Raw genomic sequence first — 20,254 nt, 5'->3', positions numbered from 1 at the left:
ATGCCCCAAGTTCCCTGGGATAGGCGCCAGGCTCCCCGTGACCCTGTGTAGGATAATCGGTAAAGAGAATGGATGAATGGAAGGATGATGTGCCACATGATGTGCTTTAGGCCTGGATCGGAGCTTCATATCTGATTGCTCTTATGAAAAAATTCTGCTTGTATGATTATCTTGTTGCTTCCTGTGGGATCCCAATGCTCATCCCAGTCCCTCTAGGCCGAACCAGATGCTATCTGAATTATTTAGAAAAAAAAAAAACAAGATTAGTGCGCCTCTTAAAATTACAATCCCACAGTGCAACTCCTGGGCCAGTAGAAAAGCTGGAAGTACTGCGGTTCTGCCAGGGCTGATCTGGGGGGTGGAGTTTGGGGGTGTAGACAAATCACATCAAAGCCAGTACAAAAGCGCGAGCGCGTGTATGCGTGCGTATGTGCGTGCGTGTGTGCGCGCGCGTTGGCGTCTCGTCTTCTCAGTGTCGTAGGGGAGACACACGGACTCTGGAGTTTTCCTTTTTTTTTCTTTTAAAAAAAAAGCCTTATACAGAAGAAGCAAAGCAAAACTAAATAAGTAGATAAATCAATAGATAAATAAATAATTAATAAAGAAGTGGTGAACGCGAACGTGAGAGTTTTTCGCTTTCTCTGTCTCACCTCAGAGTTTTAGCTCAGAGTAAAAGGTGAGTACCTCAGGCGACATGTTTAAGATAATTAAAAGTGCTAGGTAATACATAAATAAATAAATAATCAGGACAAAAACTGTTATGTTCAGGCGAAAAAAAAGTTGAAATTATTTACTAGGCTACTTAATGTATTTACCTCATCTGCTCGTGTGCTATGGAGGAGAGTCCCTGTGAGTTTAGTAACCTGTATAATGTAGGGATGAAGAGTAGCTGACCTTAGACATGATTACAATATTTTCTATCCTACTTATTTGTTTTTTAAATTTAATTATGGAACTAACAGAACGAATTTGACCATCTTTTACACCCACACACTATATTGCCAAATGTTTGTGAACACCTGACCATCACACCCCTATGTGCTTGCTGTTATAATGACCTCCACTCTTCAGGGAAGGCTTTCCACTGGATTCTGGAGCGTGGCTGTGGGGATTTGTGCTCATTCAGCCACTTGTGATGTCGGGTGTGAAGGTCTGCGGTGCAGTCAGCATTTCAGTTCATCCTAAAGGTGTTTAGTGGGGTTGAGGTCAGGCATCTGTCCAGGACGCTCGAGTTCTTCTACACCAACCCTGGCAAAACATTGCTGTGTCGCAATTCGCCTACTATCCTTCCTAAATAGTATCCGAGATTCTAATTGGTGTGTCCCAAATCATAATATGTTGAAATGAGTATCCCAGAGGTACCCGGATGATCCATTATTTCCGTTAGATTTTCAAAATGTGGTTCTGTGGACACTTTTTCAGCTAATATTGCTCAAACTCCTTGCGTGAGGGAGGAGGAGTTTTGTGACGGTTTGCTTAGAACACATTTTAAAGAGGTGTAAATGAAATGTGGGAAAAATAAATGAAGGGAATGGTAAATTAAATTTTAATAGTACAGGAGTTTGTTTACGGTGACAGCATTCTCTTCCGTTATGTGACGTGTTAGTATGTCCCAGTGCTTGCATACTATTATTCAAAGTATGTACTTTTTTCTTCACAAAAGAGTACATACTTTTAGTGCATAGCATAAATTGGCGAATTGAGACGCAGCACATGTCTTCACGGAGCTTGCTTTGTGCACAGGTGCATTGTCATGCTGGAACATGTTTACTCCTCTTAGTTGCAGTGAAGGGAAATTATAATGCTACAGCTTACAAAGACATTCTATACAATTGTGAGCTTCTAGCTTGGCAACAGTTTGGGGAAGAACCACATATGGGTGTGATGGTCAGGTGTCTATGTACTTTTGGCCATATAGTGTATGTTCCACTGTCGACTTCAGATGCTGGGACTTTTCAACATAAGTTGTGCCAAATTGGTTGGAACAGATTTTTCTGGTTGATTATTTTCCTAAAACAGCACACCCCTGAGTGTTTTATTCCATACTTAAAATGGAGCCTAGTGCATTTTCTCTTCTTCAGCTTACACAGTGCCAGCAAGTCACTCACTCACTTTCATTGACCATTTTACCCTGGTCAAAGCGCAGTTCTCTTATGAATTATGTGGAATATTTAGTGTCTAATACTGTGTGTGATGTCCTAGCTGAGTGTATGGAGAGCTGCCCCAGGCAACGAGCTCTGCAGTACAGGAGCATGATGAAGAACATGATGAAGGTCATGCTGCTGCTGTTCTCAGTTCTTCTAACCCAGCCTCTGCAGGGCCACACCAGGCCGGCCAGCCCAGAGCAAGGTGAGAAACTTCAGTACATAAAACAAGGAACCCCTTTATACATACGCCTGACTTTATCAGTTCTTGAGTTCACTGTGTTCTTGAGAGCACTGTGTTTTTTGTTGGTTTTCACTAAAGCTGTCCATAGTCGAACAGTTATACTAAATGACCACTTCAAAATCTAAATGGAAGGTTGTCTAAATCTTGTAAAGATAAGAGTAGACCATTTTATTTTAAAAAATGCTTTTTTCAGAAAAAACAATGATTTTAAATCATTAATTAAGGCCTGCATTTTGTTTTGGGAAAGGTAATTAAACCCTAGCTTTTCAGCAGTTGCAGCCTCTTTAGTTATTTTATGTGGTGTATGTCAACACAGCTTTTGATCTTAACTCATTGTTTCCTAAACCTTTCCTCCGGATACTCAGCATGTCCACTTTTTTGCTTTCAGTACTCCTGTATTCACTTCTTTAATTCCCTGATGGAAGCCGAATAGACTTGATAGCTAGGAATCAGAAGCCTGTTGAAGCTTTTCTCCTGCTTGCGTTTACCACCTAATGTGAATAATATCTGCTTGACTAAAGCTTGTATCTTGGAATGTCTGAGTTCTGACTAGGGAAAAAAAAACAAACAAACCTCCCCTTCTTCAGCTTGGAATTCCTAATCTGAAAGTCAGGAAGAAGTAGTTAACCAAGAGATAAGCATATGTCATCATATCCAGCATGACTGCTCACACCGTCAATAGTCAGTACAGCACCACTGTGCCTTTAGACGTTTGTGACAATTACAGGGGAAAAAAACCTTCCTGTCGTGATCTGATATAATTAACCTGACTTCTGAGCATGTCAGAAATTCATTGCAAATGGCTTGAAGTGAGTATGAGGAGCACATTCATTCCTGTCAAGCTCCTTTTTCCGAAAAACATGGACATGTGATCTAATTTAATCTCATCATGGACTCTAGAGGATCAGCTAAGCCATGGAGGAGGATTTCAGCTCTCGAAAGAGTAGAAGAGAATCATAAAAGCGAGGTTTTTCCATTGTCGTCTTGTATTATAGTGCCTTAATCAGTTATTGTTACAGCTCAGATTTTAGTGTACAAATTTTTGTGAAAATCATATTTTGTTCATCTCCTTGCTCTTTCAAGTGGTATATTTTTTTATGGTGGACCTTGTCATACATGGGCAGTATGCATTCAAAATGTAGGCATGAATTTTTTTCATTTTTAACACCTCAGAAATTTTAGCTTTTTTTAAAGACATATGCCTGCTTGCTAAAAAAAAAAAGAACCATAACATGAGTAATAGATATGAAAATTTGAAAGATCTGACGTGCTTTAGTGTGGAGATATAGAGGGCCAAAAGACCTTTTTAAATAATTTCAGAAGGCCATAAATTGGCAAATGTGCAACTGTGGAACGTCTATTTTAGAATAGACATCCTATACTAGACAACAGTCTCAGATAATTTCATGCATCTAGCATGCATGGTTCAAAAGTAATGACTTATGGAACTTTGTAACTTTTTCTGTCGCACTCGTTTTTACAGGGCCACACCCCCTTTATTAAAGCCTCTATAGCTCAGAAGCTAATGCAGATTCAAGACTGAAATTTTGCACACTATTTATTGGGAATAGTGACATTATTTCCAGAAATTATGAATCAAAACTGAGATGGGCAGTCAGGAGGCCTCCAGTGATTTTACATGGATTGACCCCAGAGTGAAGTTTCCAGGGTGAATCTTGTCAGGATTAGTGGTGTGTTCAACAAGCACGAGACACCTTAACTGGGCCCTACTGGGGTCACCATGCTTACTTTGCCTGAGATCCTGTTGCCTCCACAATTTTTTCTCTGTCTCTCTTCTGTCTGTGGGCTTTGCTTGCAATCACCCTTTGCATTCAAATTCTTGTGAATTTTCTTTTGGTTTTACTTCCTTATCTCCTTCACCTTTCCATCCATTCTCTTCATTTTTTAGCAACAGTGCCAGAATGGGCTCAGCCTGATAAGATGGAGAAGAAGCTCCACGTGGTTCCAGCCAGCAGGACTGTCAGATTCCGCTGCCCAGCCATCGGAAACCCAACACCCACGCTCAAGTGGCTGAAGAACGGCAAGGAGTTTAAGAAAGATCAGCGAATAGGAGGCTTCAGGGTGAGAACAGAGTGCATAGTGTACTGAAAGAGTGCTTTTATTTGTCATCATCTATGTCTGTCATTTCAAATTATCTGAAAGTTTGTGAATGTTTGTTTAATTTTAATGTGTTGTGTCTGCTGTTGTTAAGTTCCACTCCAGGGTCGTTTGAAAATTATCACCTGTCCCTACACACAGACACAATGAGTTTTTTAAATGTACACGGCTTCAGAGCAGAACTCTGTAGTACATGTGACCTGGAAGCTTCAGCTCATTCATGGATTTATCCAGTGAGCCATGTGGCAGCAACACAATGCATAAAATCATGCAGATACAGGTCAAGAGCTTTGGTTAATGTTCGCATCAAACATCAGAATGGGGAAAAATATGATCCCGGTGACTTTGACTGTGGCATGGTTGTTAGTGCCAGATGGGCTGGTTTACAAAAAACACATAGTGAGTAGCATTTCTGAAGGAAATAATGCCTTGTTGATGAGAGAGGTCAGGGGAGAACAGCTAAAGTGGTCTCAAATAAACCACTCTTTACAACCGTGGTGAGCAGAAAAGCATGTCAGAATTCACAAGACAGCGAAACCTACGCTGGTTTCTTGCTCTTCTGCATAGCTCAGAAGCATTTGAAGACTTTAAGCAGCAGCACAAACAGAGAAAATGCTGGATACTAGACAGTGTATTACAGATTTGTTGAAGAATTATATCGAAAATGTACTGTTTTTTATTGTTTACTGTGCATTAGTGCATTACTGCATTGCAAAGCATTACTGCATTTTTTTATTCTCCTTGTACCTAAATTGGTTGAAATGCTCATTTTCTTGTCTTTTTAGGCTATTGGATCTGGAAGATTAAATTGTTTAAGATTTTTGAAAAATCAATTTCACAAAGCCCTAGCTTTGCTGTTATTACTTTAAGCATATGTTGAAAAGATGTGAGGCAGACCGTGTGTGTGGTTTTTTTTTTTCCCTACATTTTCCACTATATTTTTTGGTCATTTGCCAATTCCGTCAGGCATGGATAGCTGTGGCATTGCCATGATTCAAACTCTCAACCTCCCCACGATAGGGCAAATGCTTTTCAGTTGCACCACTTGCATAATACACTGTGAGCACAAATAAGAAATAAATGACTTTCTTTTCATGCAGGTGCGAGAAAGTTTGTGGGCAATCATAATGGACTCAGTGGTGCCCTCAGACAGCGGCAACTACACCTGTGTGGTGGAAAATAAGTACGGCAGCATCAACCACACCTATCAGCTGGAGGTTGTTGGTGAGTTTACTTGTTTCCTTCACGTTTGATATCCCTGCTTGTTTACTCTTGTGAAGTCCTGTCCGTAGCTTTTAAATCACCAGATCAATTTTGTCTATTTAGAGAAAAGAAAACGTCCAAAGAAAAGGTCAAATTCCTAGACATTACATCAAGCGGATTTAATCAAATGCAAATGTGTGTGTGCCCAGTGTGGTCCAAGAGTGATCATCTTAAATTAGAAGAATAACTATACATATTCAGTTATACACATGCATGCACACATTTTTTCCACTTTATTTCACTCGTACACCCCTTATAATTCAGTGTCATTTATATAAGCACTTGCAGTCATCTCCTCCCTCAGCCCAGCTTTAACCACTGAGTAGAACAAGTTCTCAAGTTGCCCTAGAAGCATTAGGGCAGACTGTAATCTGATGTCATTAAAAGTCATTATTGTTGTTAAAGTTTGTTTTTCCACCTGTGTGTGTTTTTCAGAGCGTTTGCCACACAGACCCATCCTCCAAGCCGGTCTGCCTGCTAATCGTACAGCAGTGGTGGGCAGTGATGTGCAGTTTGAGTGCAAAGTCTACAGTGACCCTCCAGCACACATCCAGTGGCTCAAACACATCGAAATCAATGGCCGCAAAGTGGGAGAAGATGGTCTGCCCTACGTCAGAGTCTTAAAGGTAAACATTTACCTGTTGTATACTTAAGTAGCAAAGTTGCTCTATACCTCATTTGGTAAATGTTTTATAGAAGAATGCAAAGCATACTGGGCAAAAAATGTAGCAGCAGGTTTTAGATTTAAAAAATGGTTTCTTTTTTCCTTGAGGAGAGTAATTCGTGGAGCTATCCATGAATGTAGTTTTATCCACAGAGTTATCACTGTAAAGAATGGCTCAAAGTGATGTGAATGTCTGTTTTCTTCCATGATCAATCCATTGTTTTCATATTTTTCTTTATTTCCACTGTTCTCCTGCTTTATTCTATGTTTTTGTCTCTAGACGGCAGGCGGAAAAACAATGGATAAGGAGATGGAGGTGCTGCAGCTCAAGAATGTGTCTTTAGAGGACGCTGGGGTGTACACGTGCTTGGCTGGCAACTCTATCGGCCATTCCCATCACTCTGCATGGCTGACTGTATATGAAGGTATCTACAGTTCTTTTGGTGCTTTTTTTTTTCTTCAGTTTTTCAGTTCTTGCATTCTGTGACCAGTTCATACAAAGTGTCATGTTCAGCCACACCACTCTGGTCTCACCATCATAGTCTGTGATTAAATAACTATTCTGGATTTGTTACAATTCCCAGGATACAACCACATGCCATCTCAGTGTTGTAGGCATGAGACCTCTAAAGAATACAGTTAATTGCTATCATCTGTTAGCACCAGGTCTAGTGCTATTCCGGAACTGTCTGATTACTGTATAGGGCATTATATAGGAAATGGAAAATAACATTGCCTATATAAATGTGTCTTGGATGGCAGAGTTGTTTCCCTGATGAAGAAATAAACCCTTCACAACAAATGGCCAGATCAAGAACACCCTCCAGGAGGTAGACGTGTCTGTGGCCACACTCACACTTGGCATTAACATGCGTCCTGGGTGAGTGGATCACAGCCGTGATGCATAGCTGTTCACACCTGGCATTATGAATGCATCTCCTGTGACCACTTGTGATCGGATTTCATAGATCTTTTCTTTCTTTACAGGCAAAAATGTCCTGTGACTCCTATTTCATGTACCTGTATGGGCTGTTTCAAACTTATAGATGAATGAGAGATGTGATGATGAATGAAGCTCTAAAAAGCATCTGCTTTCATCTCTGCTGTTATAGCATTGTGTTTATCTATTGGCCTAGTGGCAGAGAGCTCTACTGTTCAGCACGATTTCCAAAAAATGATGATTACATATTCTCTGGCTAGGGCAATGACACAGTCGATTAGTTGGTCCTTCAGTGCTGTCCAGGATTTGCATTCACTCTGCAAATTTGATATGGCCATAGTGTCCCAGACCACCTCTGAATGTGGTTTGAATGATTGGATCACAGTGCGTCTTTGAGATGTATTTGACCCCGTTAACACCTGGACTTATCTGATCCGATCTCCAAGGATGCATGTTCATGCCTCTTGTGAGCAGCACCTGTGTCAAAGTCAACAATTAAGAGAAGGCTCCACCAGAGTAAGTACAGAGGGTTTACTACAAGATGTAAACTGTTGGTAAACATCAACAACAGGAAGACAGGATTAGAATTTGCCAAAAACATCTAAAAAAGCCAGTCCAGTCCTGGAACAACATCATATGGACAAATGAGACAAAGATCAACTTGTACCAGAATGACAGGAAGAGAATATTATGGAAAAGGGAAAGAACTGCTCATTATCCTAAGTATACCACCTCATCTTATGGCGTGGGCATAAGATGTGGAACTGGCTGCCAGTGGAACTGGTTACCTTGTATTTATTGATGTTACTGCTGACAAAAGCAGCAGTAATAATTCTGAAGTGTATAGGGCGATAGTATTGGCTCAAATTTAGACAAATACTTCAAAACTCATTGGATGGGTGCAACCCAAGACTTTTTTAAGGCAAAGAAGTGGAATGTTCTTCAATGGCCAAGTCAATCACCAGACTTGGGTCCAGCATGTTTTTCACTTGCTGAAGGTAAAACTAAAGGCAATATGCCCCAGGAACAAGCCGGAGCTGAAGACAGCTACAGTAAAAGCCTGGCAGAGCATAACCAGAGAAGAAACCCAGCATCTGTTGGTATCTATGGGTTCCATTTGCAAAGCTCTTTGCATGAAGTATTTTTCAGTCAGGCAAATAACAGTGTAATTGTAGAAACGTGTACTGGTCCTCTTGGCAGTCCTGAAGTATTTCAGCCGGACATTTCTCATATAGCAGTAATGCAGAATGCACTTAGGCTCACTTTTGGTAGATTAGTCTTGATGTGTTGATGGGTTCTTACTATATTTTAAATGCTGTGATGCTGCTATGAATATATTGGCCATCTTCCTGCTTTGATTTTGAGGCGCATGTAGATAATGTAAGCAGGTTAGCATTTTTCCACCTCAGAAATATTGCTAAGATTAGAAATATACTTTCGCTAAGTGATGCTGAAAAACTAGTCCATGCATTTATCACGTCCAGATTAGATTACTGTAATGCTTTACTATCTGGATGCTCATCTAGATGCATAAATAAGCTTCAGATAGTTCAGAACGCAGCAGCGAGGGTCCTGACTAGGACTAGGAAGTATGAGCATATCACGCCAGTCTTATCTACATTACACTGGCTCCCAGTAAGATTCCGCATCGATTTTAAAATATTACTCCTAACCTATAAAGCATTAAACGGTCTCGCTCCGCAGTATTTAAGCGATATGTTAGTACCTTACGTTCCGCCGCGCCTACTTCGCTCTAAGGATGCAGGCTGTCTATCAGTACCACGCGTTGCCAAAACCACGGCAGGGGGCAGAGCTTTCTCTTACCAAGCCCCAAAATTATGGAATAGTCTCCCAGTTAATGTACGTGAAGCAGACACGGTCTCAGTGTTTAAGTCGAGGTTGAAGACTTATTTATTTAACCTAGCATTTAGCGACTAGTGTTTTTATCAAAGGAGTAGATCTGGGGGACTCGTGGATGTTGAGTTTTATCTCCACACGGTGACTGTGAGTGTACCTAACCACTTTCCTTCTCCTTCTGCCGAGCTACACTCCTGAGCTGCCGGTGATCCAGACCTCCCCCCCTTCACTCTGGACCTGTCCACCGGCAATGCTTCATACTGCCACGAAAACGCTTCAGCTGTTTTCCATGGACTACACCAACACACATGGTGCTCACACACACGCACACTACAGTGTAAACCCATATGAGGATGGGTTCTCTGTTGAGCCTGGTTCCTCTCAAGGTTTCTTCCTATCACCATCTCAGGGAGTTTTTCCTTGCCACCGTCGCCCTGCTTGCTCATCAGAGACGGCACACACACACACTTCACTTTACTTTTGTTTGTGTAAAGCTGCTTTGAGACAATGACCTTTGTAAAAAGCGCTATACAAATAAAAATGAATTGAATTGAATTGAATTGATTTAATACACCATCTGTGATGTATATACAATAACCACATTAATGAGACAATTTGATGCATCTATCAGGAATGCCGTGCTGTGTTAAAAATAAATATGTGGCATTTGTTAAAATGTTAATTGGTGCAGGTGTCTAAATTTTTTTCAAAGATCAGGCTAACTATTCCAAAAAACTTAGCTGAGCATGGTATAAATCTATCCACACTTAACTGTACTCGTATGTAAATTCCATCATTATGGTTTGTTCAGAAACTTTTGGCTCTACAGTGGAAAAGTGGAATAGTTTTCCTGTCATCCAGTTCTTTTCCAATCCTCTTTGTATACCATTTTATTTGTCCTGTGTGTGTTGTGTGCAGTTGCCCTGCTAGAACCTACTACATCTACCCTGAATGAGAGAGATAACCTAGATCTGAAGTGTAGGACTAAAGAGCTTCAGGAGGTGAGCTGGACCAAGGACGTTGCTGATGGGGAACACAATCGTCAACGCAATGGTCAGCTGGAGATCGAGGGAGTAGAACTAGCCGACTCAGGCCTGCTAGTTTTGTGGTATAACAAGACCTCATAAGCTTGTCTAGCTGTTGAACACTTTCTGAGCTGTGTGTTTTCTTTTTTTATTTCTCAGCATTTGTGTTTGAAGATGATGAGTCTGCTTCAGAGGAAGCGAAGCAGTCCAGCAGCCAGACGTTATACTCTAGCAGCCAAGGGCTATCACGTGAGTGTGTCTGTCACCTCTGTAGACCCATAAATATATATACACGGTAACATGAATGAACCCTAAAGCTGATTTAGTGAGCCGGGGCGATACTTCAAGCTCTTTGCATGAAGTATTTTTCAGTAAGGCAAGTAATGATGTAATTGTAGAAACTTGGACTGGTCCTCTTGGCAGAGGATTTTTGTGGATTAATCTTGATGTGTTGAGGGATGCTCAATACACATTGTAAATCCTGTGCTGCTGCTGCTACAAATATATTAGCACTCTTCCTACTTTGATTTTGGCTTAATACACTATCTATGAATTATGTGCTTGTTATGCAACAGTGTTGCTGAAGTCTCAATTCTGACTGGTCAAAAGGTTCTATAACAGCAGCTCTGACTATAGCACCAACTGCAAGGCAAATTGCAGGTTTATATTAATGTGCTTGCTCCAATACAATATTGTTTCTAAAGTAATAACTTATACAAGGAGTTGTATAGTTGACATTCCACATAAATTTGTAATTGTTGATATAGTGAAGCTTTCTGTGAGGAGACATTTATTTAGCATTTTTTGGAAAGATTCTTTAGTGTGAGCGCTTTGTAACAGTCAGCAAGTTTTCTGACACTGGAAAGTCTTCAGGACAGAGGGCTTTCCGCATTCTCTGTAACATGACCAGTAACATGACAAAGCTTTAAAAAGCTGTCTTGCCACACTGCTGCTGTTGTTTCTGCATCTGTACCAGAGACAGACTTATCTGCGCGTGCGCGAGAGAGAGAGAGAGAGAGAAACCTTTGTTTATATATGTAGCACATATAATCCGGTATCAGACGTGCCACATTAATTCACTCATTTGCCAACATTCCCGCTGCAGACTCCTGTTAAACCACGCCCCCACCTGCCACAGTAAGTGTAAATGGATAAAAATAAGAACATTGTTAGCAGTAGCAAATTGCTGTGGTATAAGAGAAGTCAAACCCTTCAGGACATGCTGTTACTAGAAAATAATAAACCCCAGAGTGGCAACTCAGTAACTCTGCCTTATCACTGAATATGCGTCAGACGACTCTCAGTGACTGCAAACATGAAGTTTGCCCGCTTCTAAAATCATTCACATTCTTGACCATTTCTTTTGCTTTTATGTCAGTATTTCCCCTTCCTTACCACCCCTCCTCATTTCAGCAAAGGCTCCGGAGTGGGCTCATCCTGATAAGATGGAGAAGAAGCTGCACGCGGTTCCAGCCAGCAGAACCGTCAGATTCCGCTGCCTGGCCATCGGAAACCCGACACCCACGCTCAAGTGGCTGAAGAATGGCAAGGAGTTTAAGAAAGACCAGCGCATAGGAGGCTTTAAGGTGAGAACATCATGAAATTGTCATCATTTCAAATTATTCCTTAAAATGATCTGAAAGTGTGTGAATGTTTTTTTTGTTTTTTTTTTATTTACTGTGTCCACATCAGCACCGGTTGAAAGTTAACACCTGTCCCCACACAGAGACACAGTGGGTTTTTTTAATATACAGGTTTCAGGGCAGAACTCTGTAGTATGTCTGACCTGGAAGCTAAAGCTACAATTTGATACATCAGACCACATCTGGGACCCTGCAGCCGAAGCTGCTATAACTCCCATTCAAACAGAACACTCCAAAATGCTCCAAAGGTTTCTCCCTAATAAGAACTTGGAAACAAGAACTGATGTTTGCAGTGGCCAATCAAATAACAATACAGACATTGTATAGTGGAGCTGTAATAATACCATAAAATAAGAAATATTTTTGACACTTTAATAGGGTTCTGCATCTGTAGAAATAATTATTTTCCATTGGATAATTTAGGTGCATGACACTAATTAGGCTTCATCGGTATTTGGCGTGATGGCATCAAGGTGTATTGCCAGATTCCGCCTGGTAAACATATTTATCTTCTTATGTTTTAACAGCATGTTTTTAGTTCCTGATCATGTGTAACATTCTATCCTTTGCATATTTCTGCTGTTGATGTTTGTCACAGTAAGATAAGGTCTATAAAAGTTTTACATTCATCCCATTTGCACAGATTAAAGGTACAAGTAATTAGCAGTGGAAAAAATAAAATGAATGGCTTAATGTTCGCAGGTGCGAGAGAGCTTATGGGCGATCATAATGGACTCAGTGGTGCCCTCAGACAGCGGCAACTACACCTGTGTGGTGGAAAATAAGTACGGCAGCATCAACCACACCTATCAGCTGGAGGTTGTTGGTGAGTTTACCTGTTTTCTTCACCTTTGATATCCCTGCTTATTCCTTTCTTTTACAACTTAAGTCGCTTTTTGAGATTCATTTGTGGCACCAAAATACTCACTGAGAGTGAAAACAGGCACTCTGAACCCATGCTGGCATACTGGTGCTCCAGACGCTGCGGTTTATTAGCAGCCTCTGCTTCAGCACAAGCTGTGTACCAGAAGGTTGTTAGATTGTCTACAGTTTTCACTGGCACACTCAGTGCAAAGGCATTTTGAATGACGGTGTCACTGTAGCATGTGTAGTTGTGTACTGTGTGGATAATAGATCAGTGTTATGGCTGATCGATGTATATATATATATATAATATAATACATACATAATACATATATATATACACAGTTAGGTCTTCTTGTCAGTCAAGAAGGCCAGCTTCCTGTCAGTCAATTGTCCAAATACCTTTGAGCCCCTGAAAATGGAAGTACTTTGCTTAAAATTGCTGTAATTCCTAAATGGTAAATGCCATATTTTTGTGGAACCTCTTAAAATAAAGCTGAAAGTCTACACTTTGATCACATCTTGATTGTTTTATTTCAAATCCATTGTGGTGGTGTATAAAGGCAAAATCACAAAAACTCCGTCATTGTCCAAATACTTCTGGACCTAACTGTATGTGTGTGTGTTTTTCACTTTGCAGTTTATATATATTAAATTATATATGTACACCGATCAGCCATAACATTAAAACTACTGTCAGGTGAAGGGAATAACATGATTATCTTGTTACAATGGCACCTGTCAAGGGGTGGGATACATTAGGAAGCAAGTGAACAGTCAGTTCAGTCAGGATCAATAAGGATCTGAGCGACTTTGACAAGGGCCAAATTTTGATGGCTAGACGACTAGGTCAGAGCATCTCCAAAACGGCAGGTATTGTGGGGTGTTCCCAGCATGCAGTGGTTAGTACCTACCAAAAGTGGTCTAGGAAGGACAACTGGTGAACCGGCGACAGGGTCATGGTCACCCAAGGCTCAGTGATGCGGGTGGGGAGTGAAGGCTAGCCCGTCTGGTCCAATCCCACAAAAGACCTACTGTAGCACAAATTGCTGAAAAAATTGATGCTGGCTATGACAGAAAGGTGTCAGAACACACAGTACACTGTAGCTTGCTGTGTATGGGGCTGTGTAGCCACTTACCTGGGGAAGAGATGGCTCCAGGATGCACAATGGGAAGAAGGCAAGATGGTGGAGGCAGTGTGATGCCCTGGGCAATGTTCTGCTGGGAAACCTTGGGTCCTGGCATTCATACTGATGTTACTTTGTTCTCTGTGATGCACACAACTCAAACAGCATCCTGAAGTCACCTCTTCACTGTTGAAACTAAGACTGGAGTTTTGCAGGTACTATTTTATAAATCTGTCAGTTGAGAACCTGTGAGGCATCTGTTTCTCAGATTAGAGACTGATATTTGTATCCTCCTGCAAAGTTGTGCACTGGGGCCACCCACTTCTTTTTCTATTCTGATTAGAGCTAGTATGTGCTGTGCTGTGAAAGGAGTAGTATATACCTTTGTAAGATATCTTCTGTTTCATGGGAATTTTTTTTTTACATGGAATAGCCTTTATTTCTCAAAACAACAATGGACTGACATGTTTCTGGAGAAAGCTCTTTCTGCCCATTTGGAGACCATAATCGAACCAACAAATGCTGGTTCTCCAGATATTCAAGCCCAAATAATTCCAGTTTATTGCTTCCTTAAAACACCACAATGATTTTCAACTCTGATAACATAATTGCAGAAGGATTTTCTAATGATGAATTAGCGTTTTAACATGATAAAAGATTAGCTAAAATAATGTGTCATTAGAACACAAAAGTGATGGTTGTTGAAAAGACTCTCAGTTTTTCACCCTTGTGTGTGTGCTTCAGAGCGTTCACCTTACAGGCCCATCCTCCAAGCTGGCTTGCCTGCTAATCGTACAGCAGTGGTGGGCAGCGATGTGGAGTTTGAGTGCAAAGTCTATAGTGACTCTCCAGCACACATCCAGTGGCTGAAACACATCGAGATCAATGGCCGCAAAGTGGGAGAAGATGGTCTGCCCTACGTCAGAGTCTTAAAGGTAAACATTAAGCTGTTGTATACGTAAGCCGCAGGGAGATAAAAAGCCAAAATACAGATGGATAAACAGAGAAAGAGGCTAACAGGCAGTTAGAAAACACCTCTAACACATCACCCTATCCTCTTTTTCCTCCCGCCTTTAAAAGGTGCCATGGAAAAATGCCATGGGAGTATTTGAACATCTCCACCTTATGATTTCCCTGTGCCCTCCTAATAAGTTTAAATTTCTTACACTCTGTCTAATTAGTTTTGCTTGCTTGTCTTCAGAGGCTTTTTCACTTTACCTTAACCTTTATCAGGTGTGTGTTTTTTTCCCCTTTCAGCAGTAACTTGTCTCTGAGTCTTTCATTCTTTCTTTTCATGTACACTAGTGTTCCAGCTAACCAGGATAAAGCAGATATGGATTAATAAATGAACACTGTAAATGTATTGTGTAGGGCCACAGCCGCTATGCTCCCATATGCTAATGCTGTCCATTCCATCCAAGCTGATCACCAAACTCTCCAGTCTTGGTATCAGTCCCGCTCTCCGCAACTGGACTCTGGACTTTTTGACCAACAGAACCCAGTCTGTTAAAGTTGGCAACAACTCCTCCTCCACTATCGTCCTAAACACCGGCGTACCACAAGGCTGCATGCTGAGTCCTCTCCTCTACTCCCTCTTCACCTCCGACTGCATACGTGTGCACAGCTCCAACTCAGTAATCAAGTTCGCAAATGACACTACGTTGTTCGGCCTGATCAGAGATGAGGACGAGACAGCCTACAGGGAAGAGGTGCATCATCTGGTAACATGGTGTGCCAATAACAACCTCAACCTTAACACACAGAAAACCAAAGAACTGATTGTGGACTACCAGAAGTCCTCAATGAGCCACAAACACACCCCTATCCTTGTTAATGGGTCAGAGGTAGAGCGGGTCAAAAGCCTTAAGTTTCTGGATGACCACATCTCTGCTGACCTTTCCTGGAACCTCAACACCTCCTCTCTTCTCAAAAAGCCTATACTTTTTGAGAAGACTGAAGAAAGGTCACCTTGCTCCTCAGATCATGGCGAACTTCTATCACTGTACCATTGAGAGCATCCTTACAAACTGCACCACAGTATGGTACAACGACTGCACAGTGTCTGACCAGAAGTCACTACAGCAGGTAGTGAAATCTGCCCAGCACATCATTGGAACACAGTTGCCCAACATTTCAGACATTTACCAAAAGCATTGCTAGCAGAGAGCGAGAGGTTTTATCAAGGACATCTCCCATCCCCACCATGAACTGTTTGTGCGTCTCCCATCAGGAAAACACTACAGAAGTCTGCATTATCGCACAAAAAGACTCACTACACATTAAAATTAAACACTACTGTTCTCTGCAATTATTTGCAAGTACTTGCACTTTACTGCACTATCTGTCATTGTTATTATTACTATTACTTATATTCAGGCTGTTATTTGCACATATTGCCATTTTGCACATCTACATTTTATCCACTGTATGTACACACTGCATCATATTGCATGCATCATGCTGCTTACCACTACCTGTATACTGTCTATTTCAACTACATGCACCATAATTCTTATTCATTCCATTTAATTGAATTGCCATTTGCATTACTGGTATGCACCATACTGTTTACCACTGTACACTGTTAACTTATTTTGCACCATAACCTTTTTACCTCATTTTATTTGCTATTTGCACTACTGGTGGGATGCTAACGGCATTTCAATGTCTCTGTACTCGTTCTCTGACAATAAAAATAAAGTTGAAGCTAACCTATCCTAACGTAATCATCTAATCAGCAGTTAATCAGCAGGGTCATCATTGGAGCTGCAAACTGTTTATTCTTTAAAGAACAGTCATGTGGATTTACTTATTCTGGTGCCTTATCCTATGATTTTTTCTGTAGACATCAGTGCTCAAAACCATGGATAAGGAGATGGAGGTGCTGCAGCTCAAGAATGTGTCTTTAGAGGATGCTGGGGAGTACATATGCTTGGCTGGCAACTCTGTCGGCCATTCCTATCACTCTGCATGGCTGACTGTCTGTGAAGGTATCTATGGTTCTTTTGGTGCTTTATTTTTTGTTTTTTCCCTCTCACATTCGCACAAAGGGTAACGTTCAGCTACACCACTCCAGTCTCACCTGTAATTAAATACACATTCAGGATTTGTTGCAATTGGCAGGATACAACCAGAAGCCACTGTGTTTAAGCTACTTACACAGCCCCTTTCAGTAGGGGCTGTGAGCCAGAGACAGACAGACACACACCCACTGGGTTCTGTGGTGCCAAAGTCCAAGCAGATCTCAATGCAAGTGAAGGAGGCCATTATTAGGCTTAAATCTATAAGAGAGATAGCAGAAACCTTAGGTGTGGCCAAATCAACAGTTGGGTACATTCTTAAAAAGAAAGAAGGCACTGGTGAGCTCAACAACATCGAAAGGCCTGGAAGACCTTGGAAGACAACTAAGGTGGATGATTGCAGAATCCTTCCCTTGGTGAAGGAAAAACCCCTTCACAACATCTACAGAAGTCAAGAATACTCTGGAGAAGGTAGGCATATCATTGTCAAAATCTACAATCAAGAGACACCTTCATGAATGTAAATACAGAGAGTTTACAACAAGGTGCAAACCACTGGTAACATTCAAGAACAGGAAAACCAGATTAGACTTTGCCAGAAAACATCTAAAAAAGCCTCCCATGTTCGGGAATAAGATTCTTTGGACTGATGAAACCAAGATTAACTTGTACCAGAGTGATGGGAAGAAAAAAGTATGGTGAAAGAAAGGACCAGCTCATGATCCAAAGTATACCACATCATGTGTCAAACATGGTGGAGGCAGTGTTATGGCATGGGCATGTATGGCTGCCAGTGGAATGGGCTCACTGGTGTTTATTGATGATGTGACTGCTGACAGAAGTAGCGAGATGAATTCTCAGGTGTATAGGGCTATACTTTCTGCTCACATTCAGCCAAATGCTACAAAACTGAAGAAACAAAGCTTCACAGTGCAGGTGGATAATGACCCTAAACATACTGCGAAAGCAACTCAAGACTTTTTGAAGGCAAAGAAATGGAATATTCTTCAATGGCCAAGTCAGTCACCTGATCTCAACCCAATAGAGCATGCTTTTCACTTACTGAAGACAAGACTGAAGGCAGAAAGACCCACAAACAAGCAGCACCTGAAGGTGGCTGCAGTGAAGGCCTGGCAAAGCATCTCCAGGGAGGAAACTCAGAATTTGAGTTTTGAAAACATGGGCACCAGACTTCAGGCAGTCATTGACTGCAAAGGATTTTCATCCAAGTATTAAAATTATGGTTATATTTACAATTGTCACTTTGTCCAAATACCTTTGAGCCCCTGAAAGTGGAGGTACTTTGTTGAAAATGGCTGTAATTCCTAAATGGTAAATGCCATATTTTTATGGAACCTCTTAAAATAAAGCTGAAAGTCTACACTTCGATCACATCTTGATTGTTTTATTTCAAATCCATTGTGGTGGTATATAAAGGCAAAATCACAAAAACTCTGTCATAGTCCAAATAATTCCAGACCTAACTGTATATATATGTTAGATTGGGATCTGATAGGGTTTTTGTAATGTATCTTTGTAGCATTATTAACTCTGCAACTTGTGTTCTTCCACCCTAGGGTGACCCAGAAGACAGTTGATCCATCAACATTTAACACTGCCCAGCCTGTGTATCTGGTATCACCTTCACAAAACCTGCTGCCATCAACAAAGAGAGAAGAAGAAGAAGTCAAAGTAGTATTTTAAAATAAAATGGCAAATTTTATGGCCAGCAAATTAGGTGGATTTAATTTAACTGTGTCCTTGTGAGCTGTGAACAAATTACAGCCATTTTCTCAGCATTTCTACACTTATCTGTGGTCTCTTGACTCCATCTAGTGGGCCCTCAGCAAAACAGGCTTCCAGAATAAAAAGCCAGGAGACGTGGGGTCTGCCATGTACAGTATTTCTCCCATCCTGACTGTTGTAGAGCAACATGGCCAGTCTCGTTTGATTCAATAGTCCAATAACTGCACTACATTCAGATAAAATTTCATGCTTTGGAGTTTCAGGCAAAGAGCAAGTTAAGTGGTTAAATTTGGCGCTGGTCTGCTGCGGCATTGCAGAGATATTTGTATTTCATATTGCTGAGGTCCCAGAGCCATTTCAAGTTTCTTGGCCATAGCTCAACGTAGAAGAATTCCAATTGAAGAAGAGCATTTTGTAGGATGTGAATCGAAAGAGCCAGAAAAAAACAAATCCTTCTTGTGGCAAACCACAATCTATTTTTATTCTCATTCCAGAATCTACCAGAAAGAAACCACTCTTGCATATTAGGCTGCAGGAGCATCATGGCATGACACACACACACACACACACACACACACTCAGCCACAGTCAGGATGCAATGCCAGCTACCTGTGCTTCCCATCAATTCCCATTTTTCAATAGGCTCACAAACACAAAATAATGTTATTTATATAAAACGTGCTGTATAGAATGTAGATATAATTTTTATATTTAAAAATACTCAGCCATGACATCTATTATGAAGTTGTTATTGATATGTTCAGAAAATTTTTGGTTTAGAAAGTACTTCCACTTTTCTATTTGGAAGTCTTTTCTAATTCTAAACGTAACATGAATTATAACAGCTTCAGGAAAGTCTTTTCCATGTCGTTTTGGAATTCAATACAATGAGTTAATACTTAATCACAGTGATGGCTCAGATGATACATGCTGGTGCAAAATGACTAGGAACATCTTACAACATCCCTCACATCCCTGTCCTTGTTAATATCACATACATATGATCACTTGTGTCAGCAGAAAAGAGAATTATGGAGATGAGAATGAAAATGAAGAATATGCTGGTGATGAGGTTAGGCATGAGGATGGGGATGGGGTTGAAGATGAGGATAAGGATGGAGATAGGGATGTGATGAAGATGGGGATGATGATGGGGATATGGATGGAGTGAGGAAAGGGATGAGTTTGGGAATGGGGATGCAGACGGTGATGGGAATGAGGATGGGGTTGTGATGGGGATATGGATGGAGTGAGGATAGGGATGAGTATGGGAATGAGGATGCGGATGAAGATGGGGATGGAGCGAGGATAGGGATGGACATAAGGATTAGGATGAAGACAACAGGGGGATGAGAAATAATGACTGTCTGCTCACGCCTGCATGAGAGTCCCAGTCCTAACTCCCACCTTGATTACCTGCTGCCGAATCACAGCGGTGCTGATATTCAGTACAACAGCATGCTTGTGCATGTGGTATTACTTAATTATAACACATTTTATTAACACTTTATTATTACAATATAATTGTATTGTTCAAGAGATGGTGTGAATAACAATGAGCTACTTAAAAGCAGTACATAAAAAGTGGATGTGTTTTGG

General features: G+C 41.0%; 1 protein-coding gene across 1 annotated transcript; it reads left to right on the top strand.

The window, feature by feature from the left end:
• Positions 1-439: 439 nt before the first annotated feature.
• LOC113533113 (fibroblast growth factor receptor 1-A) lies at positions 440-20,241 on the top strand. The gene is made up of 13 exons (XM_026924975.3): positions 440-676; positions 2,203-2,349; positions 4,298-4,470; positions 5,607-5,730; positions 6,205-6,395; positions 6,714-6,858; positions 10,149-10,283; positions 10,415-10,504; positions 11,669-11,841; positions 12,601-12,724; positions 14,634-14,824; positions 16,735-16,879; positions 18,487-20,241. Exons 2-13 carry the CDS (start codon positions 2,211-2,213, stop codon positions 18,489-18,491), a joined length of 1,635 nt encoding a protein of 544 aa, XP_026780776.3. The 5' UTR covers positions 440-676; positions 2,203-2,210; the 3' UTR covers positions 18,492-20,241.
• The last annotated feature ends 13 nt before the right edge of the window (positions 20,242-20,254 follow it).

The sequence above is a fragment of the Pangasianodon hypophthalmus genome, chromosome 8 (genome assembly GCF_027358585.1).
Source record: "Pangasianodon hypophthalmus isolate fPanHyp1 chromosome 8, fPanHyp1.pri, whole genome shotgun sequence".
NCBI lineage: Eukaryota > Metazoa > Chordata > Actinopteri > Siluriformes > Pangasiidae > Pangasianodon > Pangasianodon hypophthalmus.
Note: the sequence above shows the minus strand (reverse complement) of the source record. Positions and strands in the feature narration are given on the sequence as shown.

Bases quoted from the DNA above. Each gene is read 5' to 3' on its own strand.
- LOC113533113 (XM_026924975.3), top strand. From the start codon at position 2,211: ATGGAGAGCTGCCCCAGGCAACGAGCTCTGCAGTACAGGAGCATGATG. The intron at 4,471-5,606 runs GTGAGAACAGAG...CTTTTCATGCAG, and splicing joins AGCGAATAGGAGGCTTCAGG to GTGCGAGAAAGTTTGTGGGC. The intron at 14,825-16,734 runs GTAAACATTAAG...TTTTTTCTGTAG, and splicing joins CCTACGTCAGAGTCTTAAAG to ACATCAGTGCTCAAAACCAT.